Raw genomic sequence first — 23,645 nt, 5'->3', positions numbered from 1 at the left:
ATAGCCAAAGTGCAACAGCCTCTATTTAGTTACCTTGGCATCTAGGAAGAGTTTTGACTTGATTTGCTTGGAGGTCCACTTATTTCTTCGGCTGTGTTGTTTCTTTTCTTTTTTTAGCTTTCCTGGGTGCCCCATAACTCTTCTTTGCCTCCGATCAGCCTTCTATACCCTCCTGCTTTCGCAACCAAACATAGAAATGGCCTGGACCACCTCAACTGTAGTATTCAATGATATTCCTTATGTCAGGGGATGATGGGTAGCAGAGTGAAATCCAAAAATTCACCATCCCGGTCTTCACCTCCTTCTCTCCAGACTGTCTCCCCGTGTGGAAAAACAGCACTGGACAAACACACTCCAGCAGATGAGGGTTCGGTTGGAAAATCCAACGGCAATCAATCTTTTATTTACATTTCTATATACAAACAGAGCAAATCAGTCCTTCTCCATGAGCGCTGTTGCCGAAGCGAACTCATGCATGCACACACAGCACACAGCTCAACTGTTCAGGAAACTCCTCTGCATTCCACAGGAACAAGAAAGAAAGTCCCGGTCAAAACAAACTTGACCCCATTGGTCCTGTGATACATCAATCATAGCAGACTCTCATTAACTCCATAACTGCTGAAATGCCTTGCCGGAAAAACTAACACATAAGGCATTTCTAATAACCCAGATTGATTTTAACATTTCACAAAACACAATACCCTGACACCTTACACTTCAGGATCTTGTCCAGTTGTTACTACTGTAATCATTTCTATTTTGCTGGACAGACAAGTCATTGCAGATAATTATTTATTTATTTATTTGCAGTATTTATATTTCGCCCTTCTCACCCCAAAGGGGACTCAGGGCAGATCACAATGTACATACACTGGCAAACATTCGATGCCATTAGAAATACAATACACACAGAGGCTATTTAACATTCCAGCTTCTGGCTTCATGAGGGTATGCTCGATTTCAGCCACAGGGGGAGCTGCTGATTCATCATCAACTGTGATGCCGAGTCCTTGATGGATACTTCCTCATTCCTTTCCTCACACTGCTGGATGATTTTTATGGTGTTGTAAATTAGTTTAATTAGCCTCCCCACATAAGTGGTACCTAAATTTCCTACTTGATAGATGCAACTATCTTTCAGGTTGCTTAGGTCAACAACAAGCTGGGCTATTTTAATGGTCAGGCGCTCAATCCGACGTGGGCTGGCTTCGAACTCATGACCTCTCGGTCAGCAGTGATTTATTGCAGCTGGCTACTAACCAGCAAGCCACCGCCTGGCCGCAAATGCATGTTTGGACTCCAGAAAGAAAACAAGATGCGTTTTTGCAACTTTTAGAAGCCCTAAGCACCTAAAACATTTTGGTGTTCCATATCTATCTAATTCAGAATATAAGCAATAACAAATGGTAAAGGAATGTTTTGTTTTTGAAATGAAAAATATTTCATGATGAAAAAGAATAGTGTCAATGTTTGTATACTACCAATTTGTATTGGTATTCTACTTGATGAACACCCCCCCCCCCCAAGAGATAAGAACCATCCTCAAAGCCAGAAGGGGAAGCCTTTACTTTTATCTGTGTTTCGTTGTTTCTAAGCATTGAATGTTTGCCTTTGTTTTTGTGTATGCTAGAATCCGCCCTGAGTCCTCTCAGAGACATAGGCGGACTACAAATGAATTATTGTTATTATGTTGTTGTTTTTGTTGTTGCTGTTGTTGTTGCTGTTGTTGTTGCTGTTGTTGTTGCTGTTGTTGTTGCTGTTGTTGTTGCTGTTGTTGTTGTTGAAAGCTTTCATGGCCAGTATCACTGGGTTGCTTTGTGTTTTCTGGGCTGTCTGGCCATGTTTCAAAAGCATCCTCTCCTGATGTTTTGCCCACATCTATGGCAGGCATCTACAGAGATTGTGAGGACTATTGGAAACTAGGCGAGAGGGGTTTATATATCTGTGGAAGGTCCAGTGTGGGAGAAGCCTACATAGGGACCACCAAACGCAGCATTGCCCAAACACGAATCAAGGAACATGAAAGGCACTGCAGACTCACTCAACCAGAGAAGTCAGCCATAGCAGGGCACTTGATGGACCAACCTGGACACAGTATATTATTTGAGAGCACAGAAATGCTGGACAACTCTAACAACTACAATGTCAGGCTACACAAAGAAGCCATTGAAATCCACAAGCACGTGGGCAATTTCAACAGAAAGGAGGAAACCATGAAAATGAATTAAATCAGGCTACCAGTATTTTTAAAACTCTGTGTAGTCTGAGATGGTGGTTGTTAGAGTGGTCCAGCATTTCTGTGCTCTCAAATAATATGTTGTATCCAGGTTGGTTCATCAAGTGTGTCATGGTTTGCAAAGGCACTGGGCTGTGTGTTAACTGGAAAATGAAGTGCATGAAGCGGATTCACTGAGCCTGCAAAAATCTGGGGATTGATTTTGATACTGTTTCTGTTCTGCTACTGCAGAACCAGTTTGGACAAGTTTTTCAGTGCTGGCTGAATGCTGCTGCTGAAGAGAACACTGTGTATAGTACTCAGAGAGGCCTTGGTATTTTGAGGCCTGCTTGCTGCTGAGAAAAGAAGGTGAAGAAACAGGACTATATTATTTTCTGAAGCAGATTTGTGGACTGAGAAAGGACTGTTTATGAATGTGGACTTCTGTAAGTGATCAGGGGGACCCATTATAAATACAGTAGAGTCTCACTTATCCAACATAAACGGGCTATCAGAACGTTGGATACGTGAAAATGTTGGATAATAGGGAGGGATTAAGGAAAAGCCTATTAAATGTCAAATTACATTATGATTTTACAAATTAAGCACCAAAATACTTACGTTTTGCAACAAATTGACAGAAAAAGCAGTTCAATACATGGTAACATTATGTAGTAATTACTGTATTTACTAATTTAGCACTCAAACATCACAATGTATTGAAAACATTGACTACAAAAGCATAGACTACTAAAAGGCAGACTGTGTTGGATAATACAGAACACTAGATAAGTAAAGGTTGGATAAGTGAGACTCTACTGTACTACTATTTTTGATCTCTTGGAATCAGTAAAGTTCCTGTATTTTTGTTCTGCAAACCTGAATGGCATGTTATTGTTCTGCGGGTGACTCTGGATCGCGGGCACACGTCAGAGCTTCCATTTATCATCATCAATCTGTAACAAAGTGCTCTGCTATGACTCACTTCTCTGGTTGAATCATGTTCCTTGATTCGTGTTTGGGCATCACTGTTAATCAAGATGGCCAGTTGAAACATTCACACTTGCCTCAAACAGACAAGAGTTCTTTCTCCCACCCTGAACATTTCACAGATATATAAACCCCACTTGCCTTGTTTCCAACAGTCAGTGGTGGCGGACTTCTCTGGTCGAAAGAGTGTTCTGAAAGAAGCCACGCCAGGGTGTATTCCGCAGGGCGCCGCTAGGGGTCGCTGCGCGCAGTGTGTATCTATAGCCATCGGGTCTATATATAGCACTCCCTCAGTGCGGCGGCGACGGCGGATGGGCTAGCCCTCTTTCGCGACTGGGGAGATCAAGCAGTGTTGCCACCACGCCGCCGCCGCTTCTCTCCCTCTAGAGGGCGCTGCAGTGGAGGCAAGGAAAAGGGAAGCCAGCGAGGTAAGGACATGGGGGCGTGGCTTGGTCGCCCGCTTCCACCAGACGTCACGTGACGCTGGGAACGCTTCAGAGGGGGTTCCTTGCTTCCTCTCTAAATCGGGAAGTTCTCTCTGTCGCTCAGCCAATAGGGGGCGCTTGCTCTTCCTCGCTCTCCCTTCAGGACTAAACCGGCAGCTGGTGCCCGCGAGACAAGGAAGGGAGGGAAGGAAGGAAGGTGGTTGGTGGCGCGAGGCTGTCCGCGCGCCGTGCGTGACGCGGTGTGTTCTGAGAGGGAAAGAGCGAGGTCTGTCGGCGGCGCCTGTGAGGAAGAAAGAGGCGGGACGCGATGTGAGGCTCCGCGACAGGCAGCGTCGACGCCCCAGGGACGCGGCAAAAGGTGAGGCGCCTCGACAGGAGGAATGAGGGAAGGGGAGGGGCAGAGAGAGGGGAGCCGCGACTGAGCTCGACCCCCAGTTTGGCCGCCTCTGGGGCGGAGTAGGCCCCAGGCCTTCCTCTCGCCTTCCTCAGAACCGTCCGCCTGATAATCATATGTGCCTGTGTGTGTGAGAGGGAGGCATGGAGGTGTCTGCAGCCCGGGCACGTCCCGGGAACCATGGCAGCCTCCCTACCTCGGACTGATAGGCAGCTGGAGTGGTGCACTGGGCGACCTCAGGAAGTGCGGGTTTTTAATGGAGTCTAGGGGCCCCCTCCACACAGCTGAATAAAATCCCACATTTTCTGCTTTGAAATGGAATATATGGCAGTGTGGACTCAGACATCCCAGTTCAAACCAGATACTGTGGGATTTTCTGCCTTGATATTCTGGGTTATATGGCTGTGTGAAAGGGCCCTAGGAGGCGTCCTTATTATTGTTATTACAGACCTTTATCCTCTTTAGGCTCCCCCGAATACAGCCTGGCTTGGCTTTCCTAGGCTATGGAAGGCTAATTCTAAGACTACTGTAAAATCAGAAATATCCTATGATACCGATCCCCCTTTATGAAACAGGATTTCATAACTCTGCTTGGAAAATCGAAGGTGTCAAACTTGATAAAGGCTTTTTTTAAAGGCTGGAAAATATAAGGAGAAAGTAGAAATTACTCCAGTTAGAGGTTCTGTGGAGCTGGTCATGGATGCTAAGAGCACAAACCAATCATCTCTGCACTTATAAGCCTCTAGGTTTGCACGTTTCAGTCCCTTCCTTCTAGCAAGAGGGGAAGGTAAACGTAAAGGTTTTCCCCTGACGTTAAATCTAGTCCTGTCCGACTCTGGGGGTTGGTGCTCATCTCCATTTCTCAGCCGAAAAGCTGCCGTTGCCTGTAGACACCTCCAAGGTCATGTGGTCGGCATGACTGCATTTTCACCGTTACCTTCCCGCCAGAGTGGTACCTGTTGATCTACTCACATTTACATGTTTTCAAAGTGCTAGGTTGGCAGAAGCTGGAGCTGACAGCGGGAGCTCACTCCACTCCCCGGATTCGAACCGCTGACCTTTTGGTCAGCAAATTCAGCAGCTCAGTGGTTTAACCTACTGCGCCACTGGGAGCTCTGCAAGAGGGAAAATAAAAGTGCTAATGTGAGTAATTTTGTCAGGACAAAAAGATCAGACAAAGGTCTTTGTACATGCCCTTTTTGCTTAAGAGTGGGAAGAGACCACAAGGTCCATCCAATCCAGTCCCCAGGTACTAGATGTTGTAGTATCAGGACACTGTTGTTTACTTTAATTTTGTGTTGTCAAAGGCTTTCATGACCAGAATCACTGGGTTGCTGTGTATTTTCCGGGCTGTACGGCCATGTTCCAGAAGCACTGTCTCCTGACGTTTCACCCACATCTATTGCAGGCATCCTCAGAGGTTGTGAGGTCTGTTCGAAACTAGGAAAGTGGGGTTTATCTCTCTCTGAAATGTTCAGGGTGGGAGAAAGAACGCTTGTCTGTTTGCGGCAGGTGTGGACATTTCATCTGGCCATGTTGATTAGATTGACACCCAAACACGAATCAAGGAACATGAAAGGCACTGCAGACTAACTCAACCAGAGAAGTCAGCCATAGCAGAGCACTTGATGAACCAACCTGGATACAGCATATTATTTGAGAACACAGAAATACTGGACCACTCTAACAACCACCATGTCATACTACACAGAGAAGCCATTGAAATCCACAAGCATGTGGACAATTTCAACAGAAAGGAGGAAACCATGAAAATGAACAAAATCTGGCTACCAGTATTTAAAAATTCTAAAATCAGGACAGTAGATAAAGAACAACACCCAGAAAACAAAAAAAATCCAGACATGAATCAATCAGGGCCAGCTAACACCTCCCAACAAAGGATCCCTCCAGGCAGGAAGCAGCCAGGCTTTGAATCTGCAAGGCCATTACATGCTAATCAAGGTGATCAATTGCAGCATTCACACTTGCCTTAGAGAAGAGTTCTTTCTCCCAACGTGGGCTTTCCACAGATATATAACCCCACTTACCTAGTTTCCAACAGACCTCACAATCTCTGCAGATGCCTTCCATAGATGTGGGTGAAACGTCAGGGGATAATGCTTTTGGTGCATGACCGTACCACCCAGAAAACGCACAGCAACCTGGGCAAAGGATTTTTTAAGCTGGAAAATATAAGGAGAAACTAAAAATTACTCTGGTTAGAGGTTCTGTGGAGCTGGTTTTGGATGGTAAGAGCACAAATCAATCATCTCTGTATTTAAGAGCCTCTGGTTTTGCAGATTTCAGTCCCTTTCTAGCAAGAGGGAAAATAATGTGAACTATTCTGTCAGAACAAAAAGCTCAGACAAACTTGATACATGGCCTTTTTGTTTAATCACCAAGAGATAGATTCATAGAGTGGGAAGAAACCACAAGGGTCATCCAGTCTAGTCCCCAGGTACTAGGTGTAGTATCTGGACACTTTTGTTTGCTTTAACTTTGTTAACATCCATAGACATTGTCGTCTATGTTGTCTTTTTGGTATTAACTTTTTCCCTGGCCTTATCCTTTTCCCTGTAATAGAGGCCTGTACCTTTTATTTGCTGGGCTTTGTGTGGGTTACTGAGAAACAAGACCCATTGTATCCATTGAGACTTAAATTCTTTGTGTTTCTGTAAGATTGTCTTTAGCCATAAACCCTAGTGCTAACCTGTGATTATTTTTAAGCAAGCTGTCAGTAAAATTACATGCTGCTTTTTTTCATTCTTGGTTAAATCGCTTCTTTAATTGAACATTTTGCAGTGTCACATTCTCAGTATTTGGGATTTCCAAGGTATTAAAGTGATAATGAGCATGCCATTTAAAAAAAAAGAACTGATTTTAAAAACAGCTTGACATTAATACTGTAGCATAGTCACCCTTTTGCTTGTATAAATCTTATTTAAAGATAAGCTTTAAAGTATTTAAGCACAAACATTGTCCTGCTTCTGAAATGGTGCTATTTGTAATGGGATACTGAGTAGGGATATGTTGATCAGAAATAGCAATGTAGCACAAAACACTTAAACCAGGTGTGGCCTTCCTTTGAATGTGATGTTCCACACATGTACCAGTCCTCTCTGAGCCAGAAGATCTCAGGTAAATGCTTCATCCCGATATCATTAAGTTCTCTAGAATCAGTGCATGTGGATTCTTCTTTGTTCAAGAAAGCCTGTGCACAGTGAAGCACCACCATGAGCCAGCCTCCAACTGTAAGACATTCCTGTAGCCACTGCTTGGGTAGCGGTGAGCAGTTTCACTGTCTGCAAGCTTTTCCAAGCTAGTTGCTCTACACAAGTGCCAGCTACAGGTGTTCCTCGCACAGTATTTCCTAGGTTTGATTGGGTTTCTGAGCTCTTGTACTTTCAGTGGAACAATAGCACTAAGTGTCTAGTTAGGATGTTATTTCTCTCGATATGATAGGTATTATGTACATATTTAATAGTAAATAGTATTTTGCTGCAAATGAAGTGTGATTTGGAAACTCCAACATGGAGATAAGAGGAGGCTGAGTGAAGTGCCATAATGAAAATATGCCTTACTGTAGATCAGTGGTTCTCAACCTGGGGTCCCCAGATGTTTTGGCCTTCAGCTCCCAGAAATCCTAACAGCTGGTAAACTGGCTGGGATTTCTGGGAGTTATAGGCCAAAACACCTGGGGACCCACAGGTTGAGAACCACTGCTGTAGATGTAAGAGCACCATTGAAGTATCAAATGAAATTGTTCAGGCTGTATACAACAGAAGTAGTCAAAAATCTGATATCATTTGAGGGTGTTCGGCAACTAGGCAGTTGAGGTTCACAGTTCTGGGAGATGTTGTAAAAGGAAGAAATGTGAGAGAAGTTTATTCACTGCAGTTTATTCAGTTTCTGCTGGGATAATAGATTCTTCTCACACATTCTGTGATAGTTGATTTATCTCATTCAGGACATTTGAGTAATTAGCAAAAGTTTTGTGAATAGCCATTGTTAAAATGCAGTTGTACTTACTACCTGTTATTTCCTTCAGACTTGTATGTAGTCCTACCCCCAATCATGTGTTTGCTATAGAAAATGCAGTTATGGATAATAGGAGTGCTACTCAAGGTTTACAGTTCACTTGGTCGAGATAGTTGTGAACCCTGATTGATGGTGCTTTTGGAGATGATCTTTCCAATCTAAAAAGCACACACAATGAAGGTGATATGTTTTATTAATTAGAAATTAATTAATTTGCCTTTTCATCATATGGAAAAGAAGAGTGATCCATATATACAGCAAATTATGAAAGTGTACTTGGCTACAAAATTACCCCTATAGATTTCAGTGTTTCATGCACAAACCCAATCAACCCTCTACTTTCCCCCAATCTTTCTTTAGAAGGTGACTGGAAAGTGAAAAGAAAGGGAGGGGATGAATTACTCTTTTCTATAACACTTTAATGTCCTTTGCCTCGCATGTCACCTTTCGTTCACACATGCCCCCAGCAAAAGCTATGGCATTTCCTCTCTCTTCATGGTTTGCATGCTTCCTCCCAGGCCTTTGCTTGGCTTCCCCACCATGCCCTAAGCAAGACAGTGTTTCTTCCTCCTGTTGGATTGCAGAGTAGCTTCTGATAAAACCTGCTGATTTTACATAACATAAACAGAAATAAAGCTGTATTCCCTAACAGAAATAGTTAACTAAAGAAGCTCTGAGGTCCTTCTTATTCCTTTACTATTTATTGTGTACCCACCTTTTCTGGCCCCTCCTTAGCATTGACAGTGCTAATGAAAGAATCATAGAATCATAGAGTTGGAAGAGACCTCACGGGCCATCCAGTCCAACCCCTTGCAAGAAACAGGAAAATCGCATTCAAAGCACCCCCGACAGATAGCAATTCAGCCTTTGCTTAAAAGTCTCCAAAGAAGGAACCTCCACCACACTCCGGGGCAGAGAGTTCCACTGCTGAACAGCTCTCACAGTGAGGAAGTTCTTCCTAATCTTCAGGTGGAATCTCCTTTCCTGCATTTTGAAGCCATTGTTCCACGTCCTAGTCTCCAGGGCAGCAGAAAACGAGCTTGCTCCCTCCTCCCTATGACTTCCCCTCACATATTTGTGCATGGCTATCATGTCTCCTCCCAGCCTTCTTTTCTGCAGGCTAAACATGCCCAGCTCTTTAAGCTGCTCCTCATAGGGCTGGTTCTCCAGACCCTTAATCATTTTAGTCACTCTCCTCTGGACGCTTTCCAGCTTATCCAAGAGGTACAGATATCTATAACAAATACCAAAAAGCAAAATAACAAGTAGTCAACTGTATACACAATAGTGTTATACAGTACTAAAACATATAAGACAATTTAATCTAGAAATGAATAGCTGAACAAGGATATATAATGGTACAATATGCAATAGTGCATTTTTTAACAGAGATTATACATGTAGTCAGAGTTTTTGTCTTCACTCGTATATACAGTATTTAAGTCCCATTAGTAATTTTGTATACTCCTGGTATAACTGATATAACTGTCAGAGTTATATCTTCACTCTTCTGTATAGTCTTATAGTTGATTAATAAACAATGGAAAAGAAATGTGTTTAAGAAGAGTATCTGTAGGAATGAATAAGATACTTGAGGTGTCCTTGCGAAAGTCTCTACAAAGAACCCCAGGCTTGTAAATCTTTGTTTCGGGAAAATCCCTTCTTCAGGATTCTTCACAAGTGTTGTGAGACTCAATACATTCCTAAATAAGTGATAATAGACAACATAATAGATATGTCAGCGGCACCCGATAACACAGAAAGACAATAAAATAATTATACATATTTCAACAGACAGAGTTGCGTGCATGTAGTTACTTACATATAGCTCTCTCAATGGTTCTACAAATACAGTTGGCTTGGCTTTCAGGAGTGAACAACTTACTCACAAAAAGGGGAAGAATTTATGGCCTGAGTTTGTTACAGAGTACAGCTGGTGTGTTATTTCTAGGTAGGAAAGGTTAAAGTTAATAGTTTATTTCAAAAAGCAGCTGAAATCTAATCTGTCATTAAGACCAGTAGGAAAAACTGTATTTAACTTAAAAATCCAAAAAGCCTCTCTTTGCAAGAGAAAACTTTTTATGTCCATGTGGGGCTTGGTATGAATTTTTTCTAAAACACAAAATTTGAAACGGGAAGGAGGGTGTCCTTTTTCCAATAAATGGGAATATAAAGTGCTATCATTATGTTTGTTTCTTATGCGAGGTCAGTGCTCCAAAATTCTGATTCTGACAGGTCTAGTTGTCATTCCCATGTAGAGGAGATCACATTGACATTGTATCACATAAACCACTTTGTCTGTTGTACATGTGGTAAAACAAGGGGTATAGTGATCCTCAATGTTGGGTGTGTAAACTGTTTGGTATTCAGGGACTGGACACAAATATCACAATGACAACAGAAAGTGTCCCCACTAAGGTTAGGTCTGTCTTGAGTAATTGGCAAAGTAAAGTCTGATCTAATTAACATATCTTTTAATTTTTTGGTACGTTTATATGCCACCATAGGTGTATTTTGGCAGCCTGGGATGTCCTTGATCATATGCCAGTGTTTCTTGACTATTTTATAGATGTTGGAAGAGAGATGTGTAAGTGTAAGGGGCCAAATTATCCTATTGGGAGGTGTTTTTGTGGGTTTCTTAGAAGGTGAGCTCTATCTATATGATTAACTTTACGAATGGCTGTATTCAATACCCTAGAAGGATATCCTCTTTCTTTGAATTGTCTCTTAAAGGTGCACACTTCTAATTCAAAATCCTTAGGAGACCTAGTGTTGCGTTTTAGTCACATGAGTTGTGAAAAAGGTAGATTTGTTTTCAATCTGTGATGGTGGAAACTAGTATAGTGCATGATGGATAGTCCAAAATGGTGATTGCAAGTAATCTGATGTCACCGCTGGTCACTATTTTGGAAGACAAAAGCAGGGAAATGAAGGTATTTTGGTGTGCTAGGAGTCTGGGTGCGTGCGTGCGTGCGTGCGTTGGGGGGGGGGGTGATCCCCAGTTCCTCTGCGGTTGCCGGTTCTTACAGCAAGGAAAGAAACTGTTTGCAATTGTTTGCAAATTTGCCCCCGTACTATAAGCATAAAGGAAGCATTCTTCATTTTTAAAACTAATATTTAATAATTTTTAAGGTGAGGTTGCAATCTCTGAGATTCAGTCAAGGGCATATTTAGCTTCCAGACATTGTATCCCCAGGTTTAAAAGTTTTCTAAGGAATTTTCATACATGGGGATTAGTATTTGTGAACCGATAATTGGTGCAGTTACTATCATATAAAGTCTTTCAGATATAAAGGTTTCTAGCACTAACCTTATTTTTTTTAATTCTAGAAGTGATACTGAAAACTTTGTATTATTTTTTTCCTTCCTAGTTAGAAGCATCATTATGAAGCAAGGTGGTTGGAGAAAACGTGCCAATGACAGAGATGGCTGGGGAGCATGGGTATGTTCAAGCTGAGAATGTTTTAACAAAATTATAAATATAACTTTATAAGTACATGCTTTTCAGTGATGAGATGATTTTAGCATAACTGATTTATTTCTACAGCATAACCAAATATTATTATCTTTTGATTGACCAGAACGTAATGTTAATTCATGCATTTTAGTTCATGTGAGAAACCTGATTAGGAAAATGCATTGCATTAATATTCTTAAAGGTTTTCTGAAGCAGCTTAAACTGTGTTTCATCTATATCTATATGCAATTGTTTCATTTACACACTAAAAACCAAATAAAGTTATTCACAGCAAAAGCTAAATAGATAGTAGTTTTCAGGGGCAGTTGATACCATTATCACTTGCAATCTATTTAAATAATATATTTTATTTTATTTAAAATCAAGGGAGGATATATGTCTGCCAAGGTTCAAAAACTGGAGGATCAGTTCCGTTCAGACGCAGCTATGCAACTACAAAAAGATGGAACTTCTTCTGGTATCTTCAGTGGAGTTGCTATTTATGTCAATGGCTATACAGGTGATATTTTATTTTTCCCATTTAGCTATTTAAACCTGTTAGAAAAGAAAAATTGTGGCGTGAAACAGTAAAGGAGAAAATCTGTAGGGAAAGAGCAGAGGAGGGTGCTTTGCTGGGCTTATTTAATGGGGGAAGCAGTTATTATATACTCAAGTATAAGCCGACCCGAGTATAAGTTGAGGCACCTAATTTTGCCACAAAAAAATGGGAAAACTTATTGACTTGAGTATAAGACAAGGGTGGAAAATGCAGCAGCTAGTGTTAAATTTCAGAAATAAAAATAGATACCAATAAAATTACATTAACTGAGGCATCAATAGGTTAAATGTTTTTAAATACAGTATTTACATAAAACTCTAATTTAAGATAATAAGACTTCAATAAGATAAGACTGTCTAACTCTGATTACCTATATACTGACTATAAGCCAACCAGGACCCCCACTCAAGTGTAAGCCGACGGGGCTTTTTCAGTCCAAAAAAGGGCTGATAAACTTACACTTTTTGGTACATGTATCTCTTTTGCAAATCAAAAATGCTTCTAAATACACTTTATTCACTTACAAGCAGATTATAAACATTTCTTTACACTTTTAATGTACATGAGGCTTTGAAGATCTGCAAAAGGGGCTCTGCTTTAGATAAACAAGCTTCAGAAGTAGTACAGGCGTGAGAAAAGGCTTTCTCTGCTTCTCCCATCCCCCCAAATGATGGCACTTCTTTCCAAAGGGAGTTAGGCTGTCCCCTCCCTTCTATCCTTTTGGTGGAAGACAAAGTCCTTCAGTAAGGACTTCAGCAACTAAAATACGATCAGTTATAAGCTTTGAATTTTAAATGTCAATTTCATTAATATCAGTGTTTTAATATTTGTTTTGTGTTTTTAATATCTATATTTTTGTGGTTCTTTATCTCTAGTTTAGCTATGTTGTATCTCCTCGAGTCACGAGGAAAGGTAGATAACAAATACATTTTTGTTGTAGTAGTAGTCATCATAGTAGTATTGTTGGTTGTTACAATCATAGGTTTAAAACATTGTCCTTTTTATTCACTGGAATTATGGTGGTTTTAAATTTGCTTGATGTTTGAATAATATTATATATTTCCATGCTGTGGTTTAATGTTATGGAATCCTAGGATTTGTAGTTTGGTGAGAAACCAGTATTCCTTGGCAGAGAACACTAAAGACTGCCATGAGCCATGGGTGTCAAATAACATTAATTCTACAGTGTAGATTCAGTCTCAGTGGCTTTATATCCCAAACATGGGAGAAAGATGGGATATAAATAGAAACAAAATGTAAAAAACAGAGGGGGCAAAACAGCTTGATGAGACCAGGGCATGCTCTAGGGAGAGTACAGAAATCTAAATTTGAAGAAAATGATATACAGTGTTCCCTCACTTATCGCGGGGGTTACGCTCCAGGACCACCCGCAATGAGTGAAAATGTGCGAAGTAGGGACACTATATTTATTCTATGTGTGGAGGAGAGCAAACCACAGACCACTTACTACAATGCAGTCTGTGCTTTAGTTTAGAAGTTAAAATATACAGTACACCGGCAGAGAAGAAGAATGGAAGCTAAATAACCATTTTTTATTTCCAACTCTTCCCTACCCTTCCCCTTCCAAGACCCTTTGCAAACCGCAAAAACCCATGAAACAGCAAAAATACCACAATAAATGTGTACATTAATATTAATTGAAACCCCGCGAAACAGTGAGGGAGCGAAAAGTGAACTGTGAAGTAGTGAGGAACACTGTAATGTGCAAATATGCTTCATACTGAAAATGTGTTGTCGAAGGCTTTCATAGCCAGGATCACAGGGTTGTTGTATGTCTTTCGGGCTGTGTGGCCATGTTCCAGAAGTTATCTCTCCTGACGTTTCGCCCACATCTATGGCAGGCATCCTCAAAGGCTGTGAGGTATGGATAAAACTAGGCCTAGTTTATCCATGCCTCACAGCCTCTGAGGATGCCTGCCATAGATGTGGGTGAAACGTCAGGCGAGAATACTTCTGGAACATGGCCACACAGCCCGAAAGATACAACAACCCTCATACTGAAAATTTTGTTTAACATAGCACTTATATATGCCAATGGCAAATTCCTTTTCTATGATTTTGGTTGCCTCTTCTGAGCATCACACACAAACAAGAAAGAGTAAAAATATGTTTGGGGCAACCACAAATGTAAAAAAAAACGAAGAGAAAGGAAGAACCCTTAATAATAATATTATGATGTAATACAATGTAATAATAATTATAATTGACTATTATAATTGTATATTTATATTACATGCAATATTACTAATAATATTGTGATATAGTTGTATAATATAATATATTGTATGTATATATACTTGTAAACCGCCCTGAGTCCCCTTCGGGGTGAGAAGGGCGGTATATAAATGTCGCAAATAAATAAATAAATAAGAAAGGAGTGGTATATGCTAGAAAATGGCATGGCTGATTGACCACAACGCTGAACAAGAGTTCTCCATTTGGTAACATTTTATTGCTTCCATTTATCTTATTGTAATAAGGGAAATAAAAAGAAAATATTTCAGAGAATCTCAATAGCTGTTCCTGGTGAAGAAGTTCATTGTGGAAACATATTTCAGAAATACACCCATACTGATATTTTGAAATATTAATTTCTAATACGTGTCATTACTTTAAAAATGTTGATTTTTAAAAATCCTTTGACAGTTCTACTTTATCTTGAAATATTTTAGAAAACTTAGTTACTGTAAGTAACGGCTCAGGAAGGCACTGATTTAGTAGATTTTAAGTTTGTAGTTTCTGTAGTTAAATGTTTACAACTATTATTACAGATCCTTCATCTGACGAATTGAGGCATCTAATGATGTTGCATGGAGGACAGTATCACGTATACTATTCTAGATCCAAAACAACGCACATTATTGCTACAAATCTTCCAAATGCCAAAATAAAAGAACTCAAAGGAGAAAAAGTAGTACGACCAGAATGGATAACAGATAGGTAAATACTGGACAAGAATGTTATTAACTCCATTAAGTCAATTTTAATGTTTAAGATATGTGGGCAGATTTCTTAGCTTAAAAAGATAGAAAATGCTATTACATTCTTAAATATTGTTCATACAGAATATGTTTTTAATTTTCTATTTTTACACTGATCATTTACACTGTGGTTAGGGTTATTCTGCAGTTATGTGATATCTGTTGTATTAGGAAGTGAGTGTCACATTAAAAGGTCATGTTATTAATAGCCTCTTCAAATTAGAATAAAAGGAGTGTTTATTAAAATTAATGTTATAAATTTAAATCAGAATGTTTGTGATGAGTTTTCATATTGAAGACATTTTCAGAACACATTAGATTGTTATTATATTATTGTGTATTAAAATATTAGGAAAACAAATTATCTGCCATTCCCCTAGAAACCAACCACATAAATGCGAACAAGTTATTTATGTTTTTTTAATTAGGTAACGCGATATTTCTGTAGTGTTGTTAATTGCAGCAGGTATTGTCATTTGATCCTTCACCAAGCTTGTTAATGTACTGGTTGAAATTAGATAGGACTGCACCATAAAGTAGTAAGCATTAACAGTACTATGATTTGCCAGTGCATTTCCCTAGACCATGGATGTTTACATTTCTTTTCTTCATAACAGGGGCTTGGTTGCAGTTAGCACAATATAGCCCCTTTGAGAACATTTTAGTGCTGCAATTGGGTGTTGTGGAAAAAGCTATGTTCCTTCCAGAATGTCACAATTTAACAACATAGTTTGAACAGTAATGTTTCACTTGATATATTAAAAACATCAGTAGCTCTGAATGTAAAACATTATTTACTAAGATGAAGTGTGTAAACCAAAGAAACTGAAAAATGTGAAAAGGACAACAGTTCTGTACAGAAGGCAGCTTGTTTCATATATTCTCTGTTCAGTTCATTGAGGTGAAGGTGACATGATAGAAGTGACAAGGTGCCTTGTCACCTTGTTCATGTTCCTTCTCCAACATGGCTAGAATTCATGACTAGTTAAGTGCAGGATTTAATAAAAGCTGGTTTCTTTAGGACCTTGCTTTTCCTTCTATACCAGTATTTAGATTATCAGAAGTGATGGAAAGTGTTTGTGTATCTGATATTCAAATAGACTGTGCCAGTCCTTGCATATTTACTGAGTATCTGTCTTTATTGAATTACACTCTGAATCCTAGTCTTGGCACTTCTAATAACTTTCCAGTATAGTTTATATTCAGAGAATATAATATATAGGGGGAAATAATAATAATCAGAGAACTAAAGACCTGGAAATAAGAGAACTTTTTTGCAGTTAGAAACAGTTTGAGTAGTCCTTATCCAAAATGCTTGGGAGCAGAAATGCTTTCAATTTTGTGTTTTTTCATATTTTGGAATCTTTGCATATACAGGCAAAGGGTTACAAACATCCAACTTACAAATGACTCATAGTTAAGAATTGCGGTGAGAGAAATCTACCCCTTGGAAGGGAAATTCAATCTAGAAAGAATTATCATGGGGAAAAAATATCTCCTGTGGAGCTTTCTCACCAATCTTTGTTTCCACAAGTCAATTTTTTCAAAATCTAATTATCACAGGAACAGAAACTGAGGTGAAATCTGAACAGGAGGCATCGATAGCAAAACAAACTTCACAGATTTGTTAACTCTTTCCTATGCTGTCCAAAATTGTATATGTATATGTATATGGCTGGAGTTACACTTAAAAATGTACCTGTTCCAACTTAAATACAAATTCAACTTAAGAGCAAACCTACAGAACCTATCTTGTTTGTAATTTGAGGACTGCCTGTACATAATAAGATTCCTTGAAGATTGGACCCAAGTCTAAACACGAAATTCATATATGTGTCATGTGCATCTTGTACATCTAGCTTGAAGAATGTTATACATTATTTTTAATAGTTTTATGCATTAAACAAAGTTTGTGTGCACTAAATCATTAGAAAGCAAAGGTGTCACAATCTCGGTCTCCCATGTGAACAATTATGGATGTTGGAATATTTAGGCTATTGTGGACAAGTTCTTCTAAAAAATGCCTTTCCCAAAATGCTTTAAAAACTGAAGAAAGTCTATATATTACATGTTGTCAGTTACTGATCTGAAGTTTTTGACAGTTAATATTTGTATATTGTTACAGCATAAAAGCTGGACGGCTCCTTTCATATATTCCATATCAGCTTTACACAAAACAATCAAGTACTCAGAAAGGCCTCTGGTTTAATACCATATGCAAAACTGAAGATCCTATCCCAGGTCCTAGCAATATCTCTGTGGAGGTCAACAGGGTGTAAGTACTTTGCTTGGTTTACTAATTCAGGTTTAAGTTGGCAGATCAGGTCTAATCAAGTTATACTGATAACACTATGTAACAAAATTTTGAAAAAAAAATCTGTTCCTGGTTTGAAAGCATTATTCGTGTTTAATTGTGTGGAACTTACTTTGAAAATAGTTGTTATACTCCAGAAACTTAGTTTTTGCGGCTGCCACAAACTATTTTGAATTGGTTGAGACTCGATGAGATATTCATTGAAAAACTCCTGCAAAATTTGCTGCACAGTTTAATAAATCTTTTCCATGTTTTTATGATAGATCCAATTGGGAAATGACACTTATAGCCCAGGACAAAAATCGTGTTGCACAGTGTAATGTTTGTACAGTTCTTCACAGATTTCAAAGCACCCCTCAAATTATATTCTAAAATGGAGTGGACTGAGTTGACTTCAGGCATAAAAATCATTTTTGGTTAACTTTCCATTTTTACTCTTGTCTTCTAGATAAAGGCGCCTCCAAATAGACAAAAACATTTAAAATAAGCATATTTGATATTGTATCTTTGCATTCTACACTTACTTACATATTTTAATTGGGCCCGTACTAGAATGTGACTTGGTACAATGCTGTTCTAATAAATGTGTGTCCAGTATTAAGGAGCAAAAATTGTCCTTTGTCTTCTCAAGGACTGTACTATAAAATTGTACAGCAATTTTCTCTGCTACTGTTTGGTTTTGTTTCTGCCGATTTCTTTGCTACTTAGGCAGCTTAATGTGATGCCTGTTATGGCTCTTTCCATCAACTAGCATTCTATTTTCTATACAGTATGTTGTTGAAACATTTCTGTTTGTGACCTGTTTGTAATGTTACGGTACTTAAACTTGTTGATCTAGGACACTTAGTGCATTTTCCCTAATGCTGTGATGGCAGAATAAAAATGTAAATGAAAAACAGAAAAAATACGATAGATAAAATGTATGTACAGTAGAGTCTCACTTACCCAAGCTAAACGGGCTGACAGAAGCTTGGATAAGCGAATATCTTGGATAATAAGGAGGGATTAAGGAAAAGCCTATTAAACATCAAATTAGTTTATGATTTTACAAATTAAGCACCAAAACATCATGTTATACAACAAATTTGACAGAAAAAGTAGTTCAATACACAGTAATGTTATGTTGTAATTACTGTATTTACGAATTTAGCACCAAAATATCACGATGTATTGAAAACATTGACTACAAAAATGGCTTGGATAATCCAGAACCTTGGATAAGTGAGGCTTGGATAAGTGAGACTCTACTGTATTGGAAAATGCTAATTTATTTGTTAGAATAGTTTAGTGTAATTTGCTACCATTCCACTTAGGTTTTTATTTTGGTAGCATAGGAAAAGAGAAAAGCCTGCCTCTCTATTTACGGCAACCAACGAAATTTGCATTCAGAAAAACAATATTCAACATTTGAATGAAATCATCCAATAAAAATACTCTCACACCAGAAGCAACTTGCAATATGTTCTCAAGTCACTTCTGACATGATAAAAAATCCATAAAAAACAATATAAATTATTCATTTAAATTAACCAGTTGTTGAAATACAAATAACTTGAGGCAATAAAAAGTTTGTAAGTGGGCCAAAGACATCTCCCAGAGAAGTTTGAAAATCATAGCAACGTGTTGCCACAGAAAACAAATGTAACGTGAATTGTTACAGTGTATCATAGACTCTTACTTAGAATTCAGGCAACCAGAAGTGTCAAGTAATTGACAAAAAATGAAAAAATAATACAAGGAATAAATATTATAATAAAATAAAATTTAGCAGAAATATTACAGTATGTTAAGTTTGTCTTTGTATTGATTTGCTTTTAATTATAATATTTCAATATTAAAATCAAGTCAGTGCAGAATTTATAGTGTAGTATAGCATATAATATATTATTAGTTAGGGCTATTTTAATAGTAACTCATCAATCAAAAACTATATCTAGCATCTTCCAATCCCCATGGGTACTAGTTAATTGAGAATCTAGTGTAGAATACTTTGGTTTAGAGTAATGGTTCTCAACCTGGGACCCCCAGATGTTTTTGGCCTACAACTCCTAGAAATCCCAGCCAGTTTACCAGCTGTTAGGATTTCTGGGAGTTGAAGGCCAAAACATCTGGGGACCCTAGGTTGAGAACCACTGGTTTAGAGCATAGCTTTCCAAACTTTTTATGTTGATGACACACTTTTTAGACACACTTTTTCTGAAGCCATTCAGTTTTACTAACAAACCAATGGTCAAATCAACCTTTTATAAGTGTCGTCTATATATTATACAATAATATGTACAGTATAAATTTCATAGAATCTTTACAAGGTTTACACTTTTTGCTACTGTTGATTCTTGTGGAGTTTCCTGTCGCCGCTTTATGTGGTTCATCACAAACATTGTTGTCAACAGATTTTCTTTTCTTAATTAGAAACTAATCTATTTCAGTGATAATGACCTACAGTTTAATCAACAAATTATACAAATTGTAAACGTTATAATTTCCCTTCCCATCTGCCACTGCTCCTCTTGGAGGGGAGCATTTTCAGGCGACACACTTGTGGACTATAGAGAACACACTGGTGTGTCCCAACACACAGTTTGGAAAGCTCTGATTTAGAGGATTGTATATGACCAAAATACCAGTATTTTGCACCAGTTAGAGATTCCCGATATATTTAAAGTAAAGCACTATTATAGCATGATATATTACAGTATACTACACAGGCAATAATTTAATTTCATGTCAACTCTAAGCATAATCACAGCTCTATGTTAATTCTGGGCAAAAGTAGTTTTAATTCTAGCTGACAGTTGATGATCCACTATCAAAGCTGGATCCGGACCACAGCCAAAGTGTAAAACTAACTTTGGTGGGAGAATTCAAGCCCTTCCAAGACAGGCTGAAACCATCTTCCCTGATTTACAAAGTAATGTTAATACCAAAAGCTGCTGAGAGATTTTTTTGCAAGATAAAGTAGCAGGCTGAGCCCAGGATGGTTTTCTCTTGGATTTAGTTAGAACTTCTAAATAGAGCTATATGATTACATTAAAAATAAAGATTCGCGTTTGCATAAAAGTTAAGTACAGTATGTACAAGGAGCCCCAGTGGCGAAGTGTGTTAAAGCACTGAGCTGCCGAACTTGCAGACTGAAAGGTCCCAGGTTCAAATCCCGGGAGCGGAATGAGTGCCCGCTGTTAGCTCCAGCTTCTGCCAACCTAGCCGTTCGAAAACATGCCAATGTGAGTAGATCAATAGGTACCGCTCCTGCGGGAAGGTAACGGCGCTCCATGCAGTCATGCCAGCCACATGACCTTGGAGGTGTCTACGGACAGCACCGGCTCTTCGGCTTAGAAATGAAGATGAGCACCAACCCCCAGAGTCAGACATGACTGGGGAAACGTCAGGGGAAACCTTTACCTTTTACAGTATGTATTTTAAGAGTGGTTTCTGCACCTTATTGTCTTCACACACAATACTTAAATGTGTGTTTAATGTAGCCTGATAATTTGACTGTTGCCAACCCATCTCTTTACAGTTTTTTGTAGTAAAAGATAATGTATGACGTGATTCTCTTCTGTTTGATTTCTTCATCCTTGCTGTACTTCAATGGCTGTCAGGAAAACTGACCATAGGAGAGAGTAAACTTCAAAGGTGCTCTGAGAATTATTTATCAACCAAATGTGTTATAATTTATTACCAGTCTTCCTTTGGGCAGCTTTGTCTACTTCAGTCAATTCAAAGGATAATCAAAGCTGTTAACCTTACTGTCTTAAAATGACACGTGCTGTTGTATTTTAGAGATGGTGCTTTTTGTTTTGAGTATGATGTGGAGGTGATAAGGAAAAAACAACAGAAATACTCTCTTGTTGATTTATTTCTAATGGCTCATATCAGCATGTCTCTCCTTTTCCCTCTCTTTGTTCTAGAGGGCCAAAAGATGAGTTTTTCTCATTTTACACTGATTTGGAGAAGTTAACAAAGGGTACAAGATTTTTCTGTTTCTTTTTTGGATCTGAAGCATGGGACAATGGGATGTCTTCCTTATGTTGAGATATTCAATGCATATTGAATTAGCAAGTGAATTTATGAATGTCAGGAACAAAGTCACATCTTGAATGGATGTTCTTTATCTCACCCCCAGTTTGAGAATTTAATTAGAGTTAAAAATATAGCCATATCACTGTGGGTGTTATTGACTTAACTATAGAAATTGTTTACTGAAATCAGAGGTTAATGTGATATATTTTCAGTAAGACTTTTTACATTTTACAGTTGATTAGATCACATGTATGTGTTGGTGGTTAGTTACTGCACATATATTTGTATTTTAATTTAAATTACTTTATCTGGAAATGTCCTAATTTTTTCCTGTTCTGACTTACATACAAATTCAACTTAAGAGCAAACCAAAAACAACAACAACAATAATAATATATTTATATCCCTCCCCATCTCCCCAAGGGGACTCGGAGCAACTTACAATACTTTGAACAGGCATGGGAAAACTTAGGCCCTCCTGGTGTTTTGGACGTCAACTCCCACAATTCCTAAAAGCTGCTAAGCTGAGTGGAATTTCTGAGAGTTGACATCAAAAACACCCAGAGGGGCGAAGTTTGCCAATGCATGCTATAGAACCTATCTTATATAAGTCAACTTGATGTATAGGTTGAGGGCAGGTTTTGGAGCCAAAATTAAGGATTTTGATATGCCTGTAGATAAATTGGGGATGATTCTATGGAGAAAGAAAGCACAGTACTGTCTCAGAGAGTCAGCCATCCCTGGATACCACCACCATTTCCACACCTAAGCATTCAAAAAGGCTAGAAGTGGCATTGCAGAGGAGATTGTAGAGGAGATTGTTGCTTTTAGGTTCTCCTTTTGCCACTCTATTCAGAGGAGGGGATTGTTCCTTTTGTAAAAGACTTAAGACACACACATAGACCCTTGGATAAGTTGGATTTGGGGGTTTGATCTTTTACTGAAATTTCTAGATTTATACTAGATCATGGGTAGTCATAGATATGTTTAATAAGAAGCAGAATCATTTCACAAAAAGCAAAGAGTTTTACTCTTCCATAGTTTGGATAAAAGTACATACTGATCATGACATGCTCATTAATAGGGGAAGTAACGAAGCCTTCAATAAAAGGCTTCATAATTTAATCTGTTAGAATTTGTATACGGAATTTATAAATAATAACTATCAGGCCAGAAGGAAGAATAGAAAAGCAATGTAATAGGAAGGAAAGAATGGAATTATATATGAAGGAACAGGAAGTCACCAAAATAGGAGGGGTGGGAGGAGAGGAGGGTATAACCAATCACAATGCACATATACATGGCAAGCATTCAATGCCATTTTTAGACATACAACACATATTCAGACAGTAGAGGTAATTCAACATTTTCCAACTTCCGGCTTCAGGAGGTTATGCTCGATTCCAATCGCAGGGGGAGCTGTCACTTCATCCACTATGATGCCGAGTCCTTTTTGATCGTAGTATTTCCTCATTGCTCTTTGCTCGCCGGCAGTTTTATGGTGTTGTAAATTAAATTAACCTCCCCACTTAAGCGGTTCCTAATTTCTCTACTCACAACTGCAGTTGTTTTCGAACTGCTTAGGTGGACAGTAAGCTAGGCTATTAAAGGGTCTGGTGCTCAATCCAATGTGGGCTATGAACTCATGACCTTTCAGACTGCCGTGATCTATTGCTGCTGGCTATTAAGCAGCTGCACCACAGCCAGGCCCAGATGTTAGGTAGTATTGTATTGGTTCATGTATACATTCATGTACAGTGTTCCCTCATTTATCGCGGGGGTTAGGTTCCAAGACCACCCGCGATGAGTGAAAATCTGCGAAGTAGGGACACTATATTTATTTTAATATTTATACATTATTTTAGTAGTTATACACTATTTTAAGTCTTTATCAACCAATCGTGTGTTGATAAATCACCTCCTTCTCCTCCTGTTGCCACTTGGGCTCCTTTTCTCTCCCTTTGGCTTCTCCTTCCTCCCTTCCTTAGGCTGTAAACTGTAATTTTTTATGATTTATAATAGTCTTTTAGAATTTATTGAAAAACCACAAAACAGCAAATCCGTGAAAAGTGAACAGCGAAGTAGTGAGGGAACACTGTATATAAATCTGTTTCACTGTTATTTTATGAATATGTAATTTGAAAATAAAAACATAGAACGTGAAAAAATAAGGGAAGTAATTTGTTTTTGTACAGTGTTTTAAA

The 23,645-nt window shown here is 38.7% G+C and overlaps 1 protein-coding gene across 4 annotated transcripts in view; it reads left to right on the top strand.

Moving 5' to 3' along the window:
* Positions 1–3,507: 3,507 nt before the first annotated feature.
* The window catches only part of rev1 (REV1 DNA directed polymerase), a 54,569-nt gene continuing 34,431 nt past the window's right edge, over positions 3,508–23,645 (top strand). Inside the window, exons 1-6 of one of the 4 annotated variants that reach the window (XM_016997235.2) lie at positions 3,508–3,636; positions 3,797–4,012; positions 11,458–11,528; positions 11,931–12,063; positions 14,895–15,063; positions 17,230–17,379. In XM_016997235.2, coding sequence (XP_016852724.2) covers positions 11,472–11,528; positions 11,931–12,063; positions 14,895–15,063; positions 17,230–17,379 — 509 coding nt within the window. In that variant the 5' untranslated portion in view covers positions 3,508–3,636; positions 3,797–4,012; positions 11,458–11,471. Of the gene's footprint in view, positions 3,637–3,708; positions 4,013–11,457; positions 11,529–11,930; positions 12,064–14,894; positions 15,064–17,229; positions 17,380–23,645 lie in introns of those variants that run through there. The other 3 variants (XM_016997236.2, XR_010004314.1, XM_016997239.2) reach the window with 3 other exon arrangements.

The sequence above is a fragment of the Anolis carolinensis genome, chromosome 3 (assembly GCF_035594765.1).
Source record: "Anolis carolinensis isolate JA03-04 chromosome 3, rAnoCar3.1.pri, whole genome shotgun sequence".
Lineage (NCBI taxonomy): Eukaryota > Metazoa > Chordata > Lepidosauria > Squamata > Dactyloidae > Anolis > Anolis carolinensis.
Note: the sequence above shows the minus strand (reverse complement) of the source record. Positions and strands in the feature narration are given on the sequence as shown.